Here is a 12969-nt window from a genome sequence, read left to right on the forward strand (position 1 = left end):
AATCCCCATCTGATAGGGTTTTTCCCCTGTGGGAATGCGGGGCCGGAAATGCTGGTTGCGATCACTGAATCGGTGCAGTGATGTTGGCAGGGGTCAGGATGTGGCCCTGTCTCCCCTGCCTGAACGGTCAGGGCAGCCTGGAGGATGGGCCAATCTATGGAGAGGAGAGCTGGGGGCCAGCGTGGGTCCTGGAGGAGGCTGTGGCTTCAAGGCCAGGAACGTGCATATCCATGTATAACCCAGTTCAAGGAAGCCACAGGTGTCTCTGGAAGGCATCCTGTAGTTTTGAAGCTGAAGTTTTTCTTCTTGGATACACCTGCCTCACCCTGTCCCAAGCCCCCATATGTGAAGCACGCTGAGGGGCTGGCCGTGGCACTAATGGTGGCACAGATGAGGCTCTGGGCTAAACACAGGGGCTGATCCCCGAAGCTGCCGACACACACCCTTCTTTGTCTTCTCCAACATCACCCGCTGCTTTCCTCTGCAGGTCCTCTGCCTCTGAGGCTTTGCCACTACTGCCATTTTGGTGCCAGGACTCCTTGTGCACCCTGTGATGGACCTGTAGCCAACAACTCTAACAGCTACTGCTCTAGTTAGTCCTTTCTCCAGGAAATCAATGGTTATAAACTCCACTCCCAAGTTGCTGTGCAGTGAAATCAGGCATCAGGAAGTTTAAATGCATAGCTTGAAATGACCTGGTTTTATCTCATATAAGGAGAAGTATTTACAGGCAGGAGTCAATGTTATCAGGATACCGGGGTGGCATTTCCTCAGATTTAAGGATTGCCCTTCTGCCAAACATTTTGCTATTTTTCATGGTGAGTGACATTGCGAAGCACAGAGTGATAATGGTGTCTGAAACACCTGCATAGATCTCGAATGGGCCTATCTTGGTGGTAAACCATCAGGATGCGCTGTCTGCAGAAACGGAGAACCAAGTAGCACGCTGGGAATGGGAATGGACAGAGACGTCCAGATGGACCGGTGGCATCAGGCCAGGGACGCAAATGCCCGCAGCTGGTGGGGCGGGACCCGGGATATGTGTGGCTCTCTTCTGCAGCTGAAGTCTTCAAAGTCACGGCCAGCACAGCTTTTCCAGTTTTCACACGTGGACAGGAATGTAGAAAGCCTTCCCCGGGTTCCTGCTGTTCCCTCCTTAGGAGGCAGAGTGCTTGCACGTGCTTGGAGGACTTTGGAGATGTGTTTCCCCTTCCCCAGGAACCGAGTTCCCTTCCGTGTAGTTCCGGAGGGGAGTGAGGAGCTCAGACTAGCCGGGGAACACTCCGCACCCAGAGTTGCAGATGGCGCTTCTCTGCTCAGCCACTTTCCAGGTGTAGAGAGTCCACGCTTGTTTTACTTCTGCTTTCATCTTCGTTAGAATAGTTGCCCGAATCTTGACTCGTCTGGGAACTGTACTTCTTGAGATCTTCGTCGGTGCTGTTGATGTCTTCCTCTCTAGGGATCACAGTTGCGCCTTCAATTACGAAACACTGTTCAGTTTTCTCCTCAGAAAGTGGAAGCAGGAGATTCTCTAAACGTTGCTCAGAGAGACACTAATTTACAAACAAAGGGAAGAACAGAAACGGATGGTTTAAAATGATGGAAATACTCTGAGGGCTCTGATGGCTTTCATTTCTTATGCCTGCTTCCTGGCATGTGATTAAAACGTCAAGCGAGGCCCCACCAGATGCATCACAACATTGACACTTGTCACCAGCGACGGCATTGTATCTTAACCAGGGAAGGATGAATACTAGTTGTGGAAATTTCAGTTAGCAACAGAAAAAAAGGATTAAGTGTCCTCAGAAGAACTGTGTATCGAGAAGCAGCACACATGAGAAAGGACCTTCTCCTGGTCCAATTAGGAATAATCAGTGACTGTCATGACCAGGTCTTAAGTCTATTTTAATAGTAGCTTTGGGAACTAGTACCGTGTAGTATTCTGTTGTGGTGCTGGCATCCCATGTGCCAGCTGCTCTGCTTCTGGTCCAGCTCTCTCTAGTGGCCTGGGACGGCAGCTGACGATGACTCAGGTCCCTGGGACCCTGCATCCACTGGGAAGACCCTGAGGGAGCTCCTGGCTTTGGATCAGCCCAGTTCTGGCTGTTGTGAACACTTGGGGCGTGTACTAGTAGATGGGAGCTCTTTATTTCTCATGTAACTCTATCTTTTCAATAAGAATAAGATAAATCTTTAAAAAAAAGAAAGTCTTAAAAACTAACGGTTCTGAGCATAAGGCAGGTAGAGCAGTACAGGAGTGTAGAACAGCTCCTGTTCCCTGGGCAGCTGGAGCGCTGGCCGCCTGGTGTGTCTCCTGCGCTCCTTCCCCCACAGGAGGCTGCCTCGGCGGGTCTGTTCCCAGCCCTGCGGGGCCTGCTGGCACGCCGGGAAGGGCTCTGTGCACAGCTGCGCAGCCACAGTGTGCACGAGGCTGTAGCCCTCTCACCCTCACCAACGCCCAAGCTGGGACCCTCTGAATGAGGCAAGCTGGAAACCCGCGCCAGGTCACCTGGCACCCCGATTGCACTGTGTGCCAAAGAGAAACTGATGGAAAATGATGTGTCTAACTCAACTTCTGTGACCTCCTCCTTTGCAAAATGCACTTTCTACACTGACAGTACCTTTTTTGTTTTTTTTTTTTTGCTATGTGGTGAAGAAAACAGATACTTGAAATGGTAAAACATTCGCCACAGTAACCAAACTGCCAGGAAAATATGAAACTAAGGGCAAACTTTATATTCCGTGCTTTGTTATCATAGTCAATAATGCAAATACGAGATTCACAGTAGCAGTAATATCAATAAATGAAACTGTATGTACCCACGGTAATGTATGGACTCTAAGAAAAACACACAAATCAGTTTGATCTTTTTCCTTGATTCTAAGATAACTTAAATAGTCTGTTGAAGTCAAACAAATGTGTTTGTTCATTTCCCAGCTTGACAAAGCAAAGGCACCCACCTCAGCTATGCTGGAAGGCGGCTTTGGGGACGGGAAGAACACAGAGCTGAGGTACCTCAGGAGGCCCCTGACGATGTACGTGAGAACCAGGAGAAGAGGGAGGACGGTGCAGACTGCTGCGATCAGCCAGGTTCTGGACATATCTCCTAAAATACACAAACGGCACTCAGCATCAGTGCTGCTGGGGACACGCTCGTGCTGCCAGCTGAAGCTCGAGACCCGTCACAGAGAGGACACACTGAAACCTGCACACTCACATCCTTAATTGCCTGTCTGTGGCACTGAGGACATGGCAACTGCAGGCAGCTTCCTCCACATGTCAAGGCTTGCCTGCGAGCTGAAGAGCAGAGGACTGCACAGCTGACAGGCCAGAACAGTAAAGCACCTCTGCAACACACACACGCACACACTGAACTCCCCTTCCTGGCTCGAGCCTGTGCTAGCCAACACTGGAAACTGTACACACGGAGACTATACCGCTCCTCCATGCAAAACAAATTCACACTTGGGCAGGTGTTTGTCCTCCTCGTTCAGGCACCTGCACTCCATACTGGAGGACCGGGCTGTGCTGCTCAGTTCCAGCCTCTTGACAGTGCAGGTCCTGAGCTGCAGTGATGATGACTTCAATAACCAGGGCCCTGCCCACCCCTCTGGGAAACCTAGACTGAGAGCCTAGCTTCTGGCTCCAGTCCTGGCTGTTGCAGGCACCTGGGGACTAAACCAATAGATGGGCGTTCTCTCTTTCTTACTCTCTCATCTTTGCAGGAACTAAATATTAAAAAATAAATTGACGGCAGGGGTGGAGGGTTGGGATTGGCGGCATATCAGGCTAAGACTCTGCCTGTAGCCATGGCGTCCCAAATGGGGACTGATCTGTGGTCCAGCTGCTCCACTTCTAATCCAGCTCCTTGCTAATGGTCTGGGAAAGCAGCAGAATCTGGCACAAGTTCTTGGGTCCCCGCACCCATGCAGAAGACCTGGAAGAAGCTCCTGGTTCTGGACTGGCCCAGCTCTGGCAGCTGTGGCCACTGGGGGAGTGAACCAGCAGATGCAAGATCTCTCTTTGTCTCTCCTTCTCTGTAATTCTGCCTTCCCAATAAAAATTCACAACTGAACTAATTGATTTACACATAATAATTGAGGACTGTGTAAAAACGTTTTGCTGAACTGACAGTTTTATTAAATGTCAAGGAGCAGTAATCAAAGAATTATGTAGATATTGGATGAACTTAAAGCATCCAGAAAATACTGCACATTAAAATAGTTTCTAAAAGGGGAAAGAACTGGCTTGAAAGTCAGTTTGTCACTCACACAGTTCATGACATGAGTCTATGTATTACAGAAGGGACTGTTTTACAATTTTCAATGCACTGCCTAATGTTGAGTATCTATATAGAGATAAAGGATTCTGACCTGGTTTTATTTTCTCACAAATAACATCAGTAAAATCACTGCTTTGATTGGGCTCTTCACCCATGAGAGCTCTGGCTTTGAAACAATATAGGGTCAGTGGTTTCAAATCAGGAAAAGTAAAATCATTTCTTTCTTGTCGAATCTTTCTCTGTAAAAAAACAAATCATGGATAATGTTTAGTCACTTCATGCAATTAGAGAAGGATATTGATAAATATTTTCTGAATTCTTTCATGTTCACTCTAGTATTAGCCTCTCCCAAATATCTGGTCTTTGTTTAGAAAACAAAGTAGATTCACACAGCTCATTGTAAGTAAATCATGTAAAGTTAAAATTGGTGTTTGTTGTGACAAAGTGTATGCTAGAACAGGACAATGTTATCTTTAGAGTACAAGTTGAAGTGGTATGGTTATTATTTATAGGGGTTTAGGATTGCAACTGTCTGTAAGCAGACACTTTGGAACAAAATGTTGCCAGAGATCCTGTGGGGGGGTCTGGTGCTGCGAGCACCCTTGTCTGTGAATTCACTTGTTCATCCCTTTTGTCTTTACTACACTACTGAAGAGACATTTTTGCCCCAGTCACTCTCCTACTGTGTACTGGGATGCTAAGGAGAGGGACTTGGTTGGGCAAAGCTGAACTTTGTTGGCACATGACGGTGAGGAATTTTTCTGCCTTGGAAGAGTCAGGTTCTGTGCCCTTGGAGGTGCTGCCAGGGACACATTACAGTGCCTGGAGATGGTGGTTTTGGCTGCAACAACTGGGAGGGAGTGCAGAGGCCAGCAGTGTGGCCTAGTGTCCTACAGTCCAGCAATGCACAGGACGGCCGTACCACACGAGTGGTCTGTCTCAAAACTCAACAGGGTTGAGAAATCCTGGGAATTAAGTCAAAAAAAGCAAATCTCTGAATCCTAGTCCCTGGGACTGATTCTGTAGTGTTGGGCTCAGGTGGGTCCTTGAGGCAGATTGACCCACAACTCCACCAAGTAAGACAGGAGTCAGTGGGGGAGTATGGGAGTAGCTAACATTCCTCCTAAACACCAGGGCTCATCAAAAAGCATTCAAGTTGAGAGGTTTCTCCCAAATGTTAAATTCAAGCTTTGTCCCTGCAAGTCAGTCACAACCCACATTACAACATTATAGAGTCATTTTACCTCAGTACTGGAAGTGTTTTCCCAGTAAATGATTTCATAGATGAGTGAGCCATGCAGGTCTGCAGGTTCCTGTGAGGTTCCAACATAGGCGTGCAGTGCGTCACCCATGGTTTTCACATTGAGAACTGGAGGAGGGATGGTGGCTGGGGACAAATTCACAGACGTGACATAGCATTAGATGCTTTGAAGAACTTGCACTGAATTGGAGAATCATCATGTCGAGTCACAGCTATCATTCTTACTTTGTTTTTGACTCATAAACTCCTTCTCTTTCGACCAAAGGGATGTGTTATTTCCATCCATCGCATGTACACGGAGTGAATAAATAATTCCTTGTGGAAGAACTTCCCGAGGAAAGACACACTGGGTTCCTCTGACATTTTCACAGCCAGGAATTTGTTGCCATTCCCCTTCCTGGTCCTCAGGAGACCATTTTAAATGGGCACTTTTAAGACAAAAAAGAAAAGCTTCAAAAGTTGAAAGAGATGAATGAAATAATGTTTACTGAGTTCTTACAGTCTACCAGGCGCTGGTAGGAGCTAAGGCCACAGAGACGCTGTCCTATGGGGAAACTCCCAGTACTGTGCAAGAGACCTACACAATCACAAAGCCAAAGGGAGAGTGCTGCATGCAGGAGGAGGCATGGAAGCAAAACAATGGTGAGAGTGCCACAACCACTGTTCCGTGACAGCCATGAAACAATCACACTCCTAACCACAGCCACTACTAGAAAGCAAAACTATAAACACACTCACACCACAAAACGGATTGAAGACAAAGGTACCGAACACTCAAGCCTCTTTCTGTCCTGATTATCTTCCTGTGTTCTTGAACATACTCAGGTCAATCTGCTCTACAGGGTGGAAGACTACACACAATAGGTTGTCAGTGTGTGTGGCTTCCCCATCCCGCTCCAGGGACACGCTGCTGGCACCTTGAAGGTGGCAGGGAGGGAGTATTTGCATTGTAAAAGTTACTCGACACTAGAAAGGGGGCTTTGCCTGTGAGGAAGTTGATGATCACGCACCTGGTACACCACCAGGCTAAGAGTGGTGAGAGACACATGCACCACACTGACACAGGAGCAAGCCTGAAGCTGAGTGTGTGCCCAAGAGTAGGAAGTGCTCAGAACTAAACTCCAGACCACTGCCTTGTTTGAGTGCCACCAGCGTTCACCACTCCACATATGATGCCTCCATGTGCCCCTTGCTCAAGCACACAGCTCAGGGTACCGATTTCCCCAGTGCAGAATTCCCACTGGTTCTCAGAGGCCTACAGGACAGGCTGAGCTGCTCTCATTCTATCGGTCAACTTGATTTTACTTTCTTTTTTTTTTTAAAAAAAAAAAGATTTATTTATTCCCTTTGAAAGCCAGAGTTACAGACACAGAATGCTCTTCCATCTGCTGGTTCACTCCCTAAACAGTCACAACGGTCAGAGCCGAGCTGATCTGAAGTTGGGAGCCAGGAGCTTCTTCTAGGTTTCCCATGTGGGTGCAGGATCCCAAAGACTTGAGCCATCTTCTGTTGGTTTTCCTAGGCCACTGGCAGGGAGCTGGACCAGAAGTGGAGATGCCAGCACTGCAGGTGGAAGATTGACTTGCTTGTCACCATGCTGGCCCCTGGTCACCTTTCTTCTCACCACTCTTCCATATCCAAATACTCTGCTACTCCAGGACATCCTGCCCACCGTTGTATGCAAGATTCTATGATGGCCTCAAGATTCCTGTTCCCTGCGATGTGCAGGAGTGTAAATAAGATGGGTGCCCTACTCCCAGGATTAGGTCACAGTCCATGGCCAAGGAGAAAAGGCTGGGCAGAGGTAATGAGAGGCCTAACCTGAGAGAGTCTGAGTTCATCTCCCAGTGGTGAGCCTGCCCTACTGGGATAAGCTTTCAGGGAGGAGTCTGGAGGTGATTCTGTCCCCTGCATGGTCCTCACGGAGCAGGCCACCACAAGCTCCACAGCTGCCAACAACCTGAGACCTTGGGAGAGGCCACCAAGTCTTGCACGAGACAAGAGTCCCAGCTGATGACTCCAGTGTTAGCAGAGGATTCAGCTAGCCAGTCTTGGACTCCGGACTCATAGCAATGTAGAGTTCTGAGGGTTGGTTTGTTCGTTTTACCTTTTAAAAGATTTATTTAGGGTCTAGCATGATGGCCCAGTGGTTAAATCCTATCTTTGCATGTGCTGGCATCCCATATGGTGGCCAGTTTGTGTCCCAGATGCTTCACGTCCCATCCAGCTTGCCGCCATTGGCCTGGGATAGTAGTGGAGGATGGCCCAAGTGTTTAGGACCCTGCACCCATGTGGGAGTCCTGGAAGAAGCTCCTGGCTTCTGGCTTCAGATGGGCTCAGCTCCCGCCATTGCGGTCACTGGGGTTTGAATCAGTGGATGGAAGATCTTGCTGTCTGCCTTTTAAAGATTTATTTAGAAGACTTAACGAGAGAGAGAGGGAAGAGAGAGAGACAGAATATCTTCCAAGTGCTTGCTGGTTCACTCTCCAAATGGCTACAAAAGCCAGGGTTGAGTCAACTTGAAGCCAGGAGCCCAGAATGCTATCTAAGTCTTCCACATGACTAGAAGGGGCCCAGGCACTTGGGCCATCTTCCACTGCTTTCCCAGGTGGATTAGCAGGGAGCTGGACGAGAAGCGGAGCAGCTGGGGCTTGAACTAATGCTCCTAGGGATGCCCGTGTCACCCCTGTGGCATAGTCATTGCACCACAATGCTGATCCCTAAACACATTTTTTAAAGATGCAAGGTCTGTGGAATTTGCTACAGAGAAACAGAAAACCTTTTGTATTCGAAAGCACTCATTTTACCATAAATGAAGAGACTGAGGCCCTACAAGGGATTAGCTCATTGCATCCAGCTGGTTTCTAGCAGAGCTGGTGCTAGAAGGAAAATTCCCAAGTTGCTGTCTATCATGCCACCTCTCAGTCAGTCATTCTTGTGCAAGGGGGTGCAGGGAGCTGCAGCAGAGTGAAAGTAGGACCAAGACAAACAGGGCAAAGGCAGATGTACGCGTGTGAACTTACTGGAGCCACTGAGCTTGGAAGGTCACATTTGTAAGTGCGTAATCCCACTTAAGAACATAGTTCTGATTTTCAACAGCAACTTCTACATTTTCCGGTGGAGGCAGTTTATATTCCACTAGAAGTCAAAGAATATGTTCAAAAAGCATACACTGTTATCCTAGTGAGACAACATATGGTGATATTCCTCACAGGCACACATTCAAAAGGCAGGCATGCGTTGTTATCGTGACTGTGTAATCATGAAGAGAGTTAAGGCTCGCACAGTGTACACAGTGGAGCTGGCCACACATCTATCTAGAAAGATATCCACAACAAACTGGGTAAATAGATAAGTCTTAAGACAAACATACCTAGCAGGACCCCCTTTGTAAATAACAAACCACATGCTTACATGTGTACATGTTTATATAAACCCTGAAGAAAAGCATGAAAGGCTATACACAAACTGCTAGGAATGCTTACTTCTGCTAATCAGAAATGGAGCAAGACAGCAGAAAGAAACTGTATTTTAAATCCTTTGTATTATTTGGTTTTAAACATAAAAGCACAGTGGAGAATCAAGATGGTGGAATAGGATAAGGACACTTTTAAACGGATGGAGAAACATTTAATCAGGATGAAGCAGGGAGGACATATTCTAGGAAATAGAAAGGACAGAATAACAGCAGAGGGATACCTGGAAACCGACAGACACAGGAAAGCAGTGGACACAATGGTGTGGTGTTGCAGTGACTGATACTGCAGTGGCATTCAGCTAAAGGCAATCTGAACTCCACCAGCAGCCAGAACTCCAGCAGCAACCAGGTGGAAAGGGAGTTTCACTGGGAGCTTGGGAGGTGAACCCAAAGAACTGTCTATCCGGCTGGTCCGTTTGATTGACCAGGAGCAGAGACAGAGTAGCAGATCCCAGATGGACAGTGCAAGAACAGGGTGGATTTCACAGCCCAGTCAGGCCCCTTGAGTTGATTTGGGCGCCATTTTGTGTAAGGAGGCAAAGGCAAGGGAAAGGACTGAGTATACACTGAGCTGGGAGTGAACTCATTTCTGACCTAATGAGCTGCAGCAACGTGGCATTCTACGGATTCCACCAAAGACAGTTATGGGTATCCCTCAGACATAAGGGCCAGCAGATCAAGAACTGTAGTAGTGGTACGTCAGGCACCATTTTGTACATTGTGGCAATAGCTTTAGGTCTGCAGGGGACAACAGTGAACTGTGCATGTGCTGAGCAGAGAGTGAAACTCACTGAGCTTAGTACATTGTGCTGGTCTTGCAGGAAAATAATACCCACTATGGCATCATACAGGTCAAAATAGGTCCATGTAGCACCCAGACCTAATGGTCAACAGGTTCCTGCAAGATCAGCACCACCAACACCCTAGCTATATAGGATACCTGTTGGCTCCCTAAACCTGGGTCCTGCTCCAACCAGAAGTGCGAGAAAGGTTGCAGAGACAATGGTGCAGCCTCAGCACAGTTTCATAGGAGGTGGAGACTGTTGAACCAGGAGCTGGGGCTATGGAGAGCACAGTGGAAATCTAACTTAAGAACCCAGACCTGAAACTCTTGGAGGGAGTGGCACCAGAGGTTGCAAACAAAAAGCCATGTACCAACTGCAATAAGTAAAATCAAACTGTAGACTTGCGGGTGACAGAGGTTAGAAACCTGCCCCAAGGAGAAGACTCTGCTAACCAGAAGTACAATGATCAAGAGCAAAAGAAGAGACAAAGGCACAATGAGTATTACTGAAGACTTCCCTGCAAAGGAGCAAAATGCTGGGGTCTGTGCAGTAGGTGTGGATGACACAAAGGTGTGAAGAAAACAGCTCCCCTGTGTGGCAAGGCCCGGTGAAAATCTCTCTGACCACCTTAGAAGAGGGCCTCCTTAATGTGCCACAGTGGGAACACTTGGGAGAAGACTTAAAGAGAGCCAATAACCAACGGCCTCTTCCCCCAGGGACAGGATAGCTCAATTACTGATCTTACCCAGCTGCCATAGTTTATTTTCAGTTTAAAAGCCTTCAGAATGTCCCACTTGGTTTCTGATCATGGTAACAAAAGCACCATAGGGTTTTATCTTTTTGTTAATAATGCTGGTTAGGTAGGGATTCACTTAACTTGTGGAACAGATTGCTCTTTTTCAGAAAATTGGAATACAACCGAACACCCACTGACTGTAGTGATGTGCGTGCCCACCTATTTTTCCAGACCAGCGGCGGTTAAAGAAGACCTGTCAGTCCTCCTGTGACCAAAGCACGACTTCGGGGTTACCGCTGCCATTGTGACAGCAATAGCTACAGCTGCCGCTACTGACGCCATGGCCATTGTGGCCCTAGTGACTGCTGTATTGGCGACTATGATTAAGCAGCCCTCTGTGGTTCTTCAGACACAGGAGCAGTTTAACCAACATGTTTGGACTGACTTGCTAATTATGAACTTATGAGTGAACTTGATCTAAGAACAGGTGGACATATTATCTGAGGAACTCTCAGTTTCCAATTTGCAGCTAATTTATGGAGAAACTTTTTGGTTTATTTGTATGGGACTTGGAATGTTCTGTTTGATAATTTATACACTGTCCACTTGGGAAAAAAATTGTAACCATCTATGCCACCCGGGTGTACAATCTGTGGTCCACTGGGGCAGACATTGGCTTGGGTTTGTGTCCCTTGGAGGGTTATTGTGCCTCGTGATCTTCCTGCATGTCTGGTTTATGTGCCTGAGACATCGGCAAGATAATGCCATTATGTGACAGGTCCTGATGGCCCTGGGAGCAGGGGCCTCCCCCCAGGATTGGTTAAACATACTAGACTAATAGTCAAAGACAAATAAATATCCAATAAGACTTTACCAACCTAAGACAGGCGCCGCGTTCACAACTACACGATTAGCCCATGACAGGTAAGGAGAGCCCTAACTCGGAACACCTAAGACAGGCACGGTCTCTTACTTATTAAAACAAAAAGGGGGAGATGTTGGGAGCACTGCACAAGTGCCCTGCCCTAAAATAATGACTGGTTCAAGGCCAGGAGGCAGCAGGAAGACAGGAGGTCACAGGTGAGGCGGATCTGCCTCCTTTCCAGGGCCTGGCCAGTCAGGTAGCACCCAGTGGACCCACGGGAATACAAGTGATGGGAGTGAGAGCTGAAATTGCTATGGCAATAAGTATAGTTATTGTTATTTTATAGGCTAGCCTGTTTTTGCAATTTTTTGGAGCATAGAAAATGTAGCTGTTTTAGCTGCTTCTATAATTTTTAGCTAGAGGAATTAAGGATGCTTTTATTAAAGCAGAGTGCTTTTAATTATTGTTTTGTTGTTTATGGAGTTACAGGGTTTATAGTTGTAGGGGGATTTAATATTTGTAATTTTTGTTTTTAGAATTATATTTTTTCCCTTGTAAACTATTTTCCCATCGAATAATGGGCAAGATGTAGAAATAGAAATGTGGTAGGAATGTACTACTGATTAGCAGGTAATCGCATGTGCCTTGGCCTTGGAGTCCTGGCTGCTGCTCCATGGCTACTATTAAAGAATAAATAATGACTTGCTTTGAAGAATATGAATACAGTGTTTTAAAGAATTATCTCTGGGGACACCTGCTTAGCCCTGAAGTGCAGACGGAATGACCGAATGTCTGTACATGCCCCCTTAGTCTTGAAGTAAAAAAATAGAACAATTAGTTGCTTGTGCAGAAGCTTGTGAGGTTTTGAGTAAATAAAAAGGACAACTTTTTCTTGGGCTGTGGTGAGAACGCACCAAGTGTCAGTGTCTGTGTCTTTCTTTATCCACGCACCCTTCCCGAGCTCCGAACTCTCGGCTGGAGCTGGACTCCGGCAGCAAAACCCTATGCCAACCTCAGAGTTAACTGAGGAAGACATCGAGAAAATGGGGCACACAGAATTCATAAGACTCATTTTAAAGCTTCTGATCAACAATGAGAAGCACATACAAGAGGTCAAAGAATTTAAGGAAGCAATAAAGCAAATCAAGGCTGATATGTCAGAAATTAAGAACACAGTAGAGCAAATTAAAAGCACAATGGAGAGTCTCCAAAATAGAATGAAGCAAGCAGAAGAAAAGAATCTCAGAATTGGAAGATATTTCCTGTCATCAGGGGGAAGCAAACAAAAAGCTGGAAGCAGAGCTGGATCAGGCCAAAAAAAGGATTCAAGAATTGAAAGACACTATTAAGAGGCCAAATATAAGAGTTATGGGAGTCCCAGAAGGTGCAGAAAGAGAAGCTGAGTTTGCAAATGTATTTAATGAAATAATAAAGGAAAATGTCCCTAATCTAGAGAAAGAATTGGGAAACAAGATCCAGGAGGGGCACAGAACTCCCAACAGGCTTGATCAAAAGCGATCTTCACCAAGACACATGCTCTTCAAGCTCCCTTCAATTGAAC

At 46.8% G+C, this 12969-nt stretch overlaps 1 protein-coding gene across 2 annotated transcripts in view; it reads right to left on the reverse strand.

Moving 5' to 3' along the window:
- Nucleotides 1–920: 920 nt before the first annotated feature.
- LOC131479902 (interferon alpha/beta receptor 1-like) overlaps nucleotides 921–12969 on the reverse strand; it is a 34164-nt gene continuing 22115 nt past the window's right edge. Inside the window, exons 6-11 of one of the 2 annotated variants that reach the window (XM_058661697.1) lie at nucleotides 8568–8682; nucleotides 5770–5972; nucleotides 5528–5670; nucleotides 4375–4522; nucleotides 2962–3107; nucleotides 921–1553 (exon numbers count right to left, since the gene is read on the reverse strand). In XM_058661697.1, the coding sequence (XP_058517680.1) occupies nucleotides 1317–1553; nucleotides 2962–3107; nucleotides 4375–4522; nucleotides 5528–5670; nucleotides 5770–5972; nucleotides 8568–8682 (992 nt within the window). In that variant the 3' untranslated portion in view covers nucleotides 921–1316. The remainder of the gene's footprint in view (nucleotides 1554–2961; nucleotides 3108–4374; nucleotides 4523–5527; nucleotides 5671–5769; nucleotides 5973–8567; nucleotides 8683–12969) is intronic. The other variant, XM_058661698.1, reaches the window with a different exon arrangement.

Source organism: Ochotona princeps, chromosome 3 (genome assembly GCF_030435755.1).
Source record: "Ochotona princeps isolate mOchPri1 chromosome 3, mOchPri1.hap1, whole genome shotgun sequence".
Classification (NCBI taxonomy): Eukaryota; Metazoa; Chordata; class Mammalia; order Lagomorpha; family Ochotonidae; genus Ochotona; species Ochotona princeps.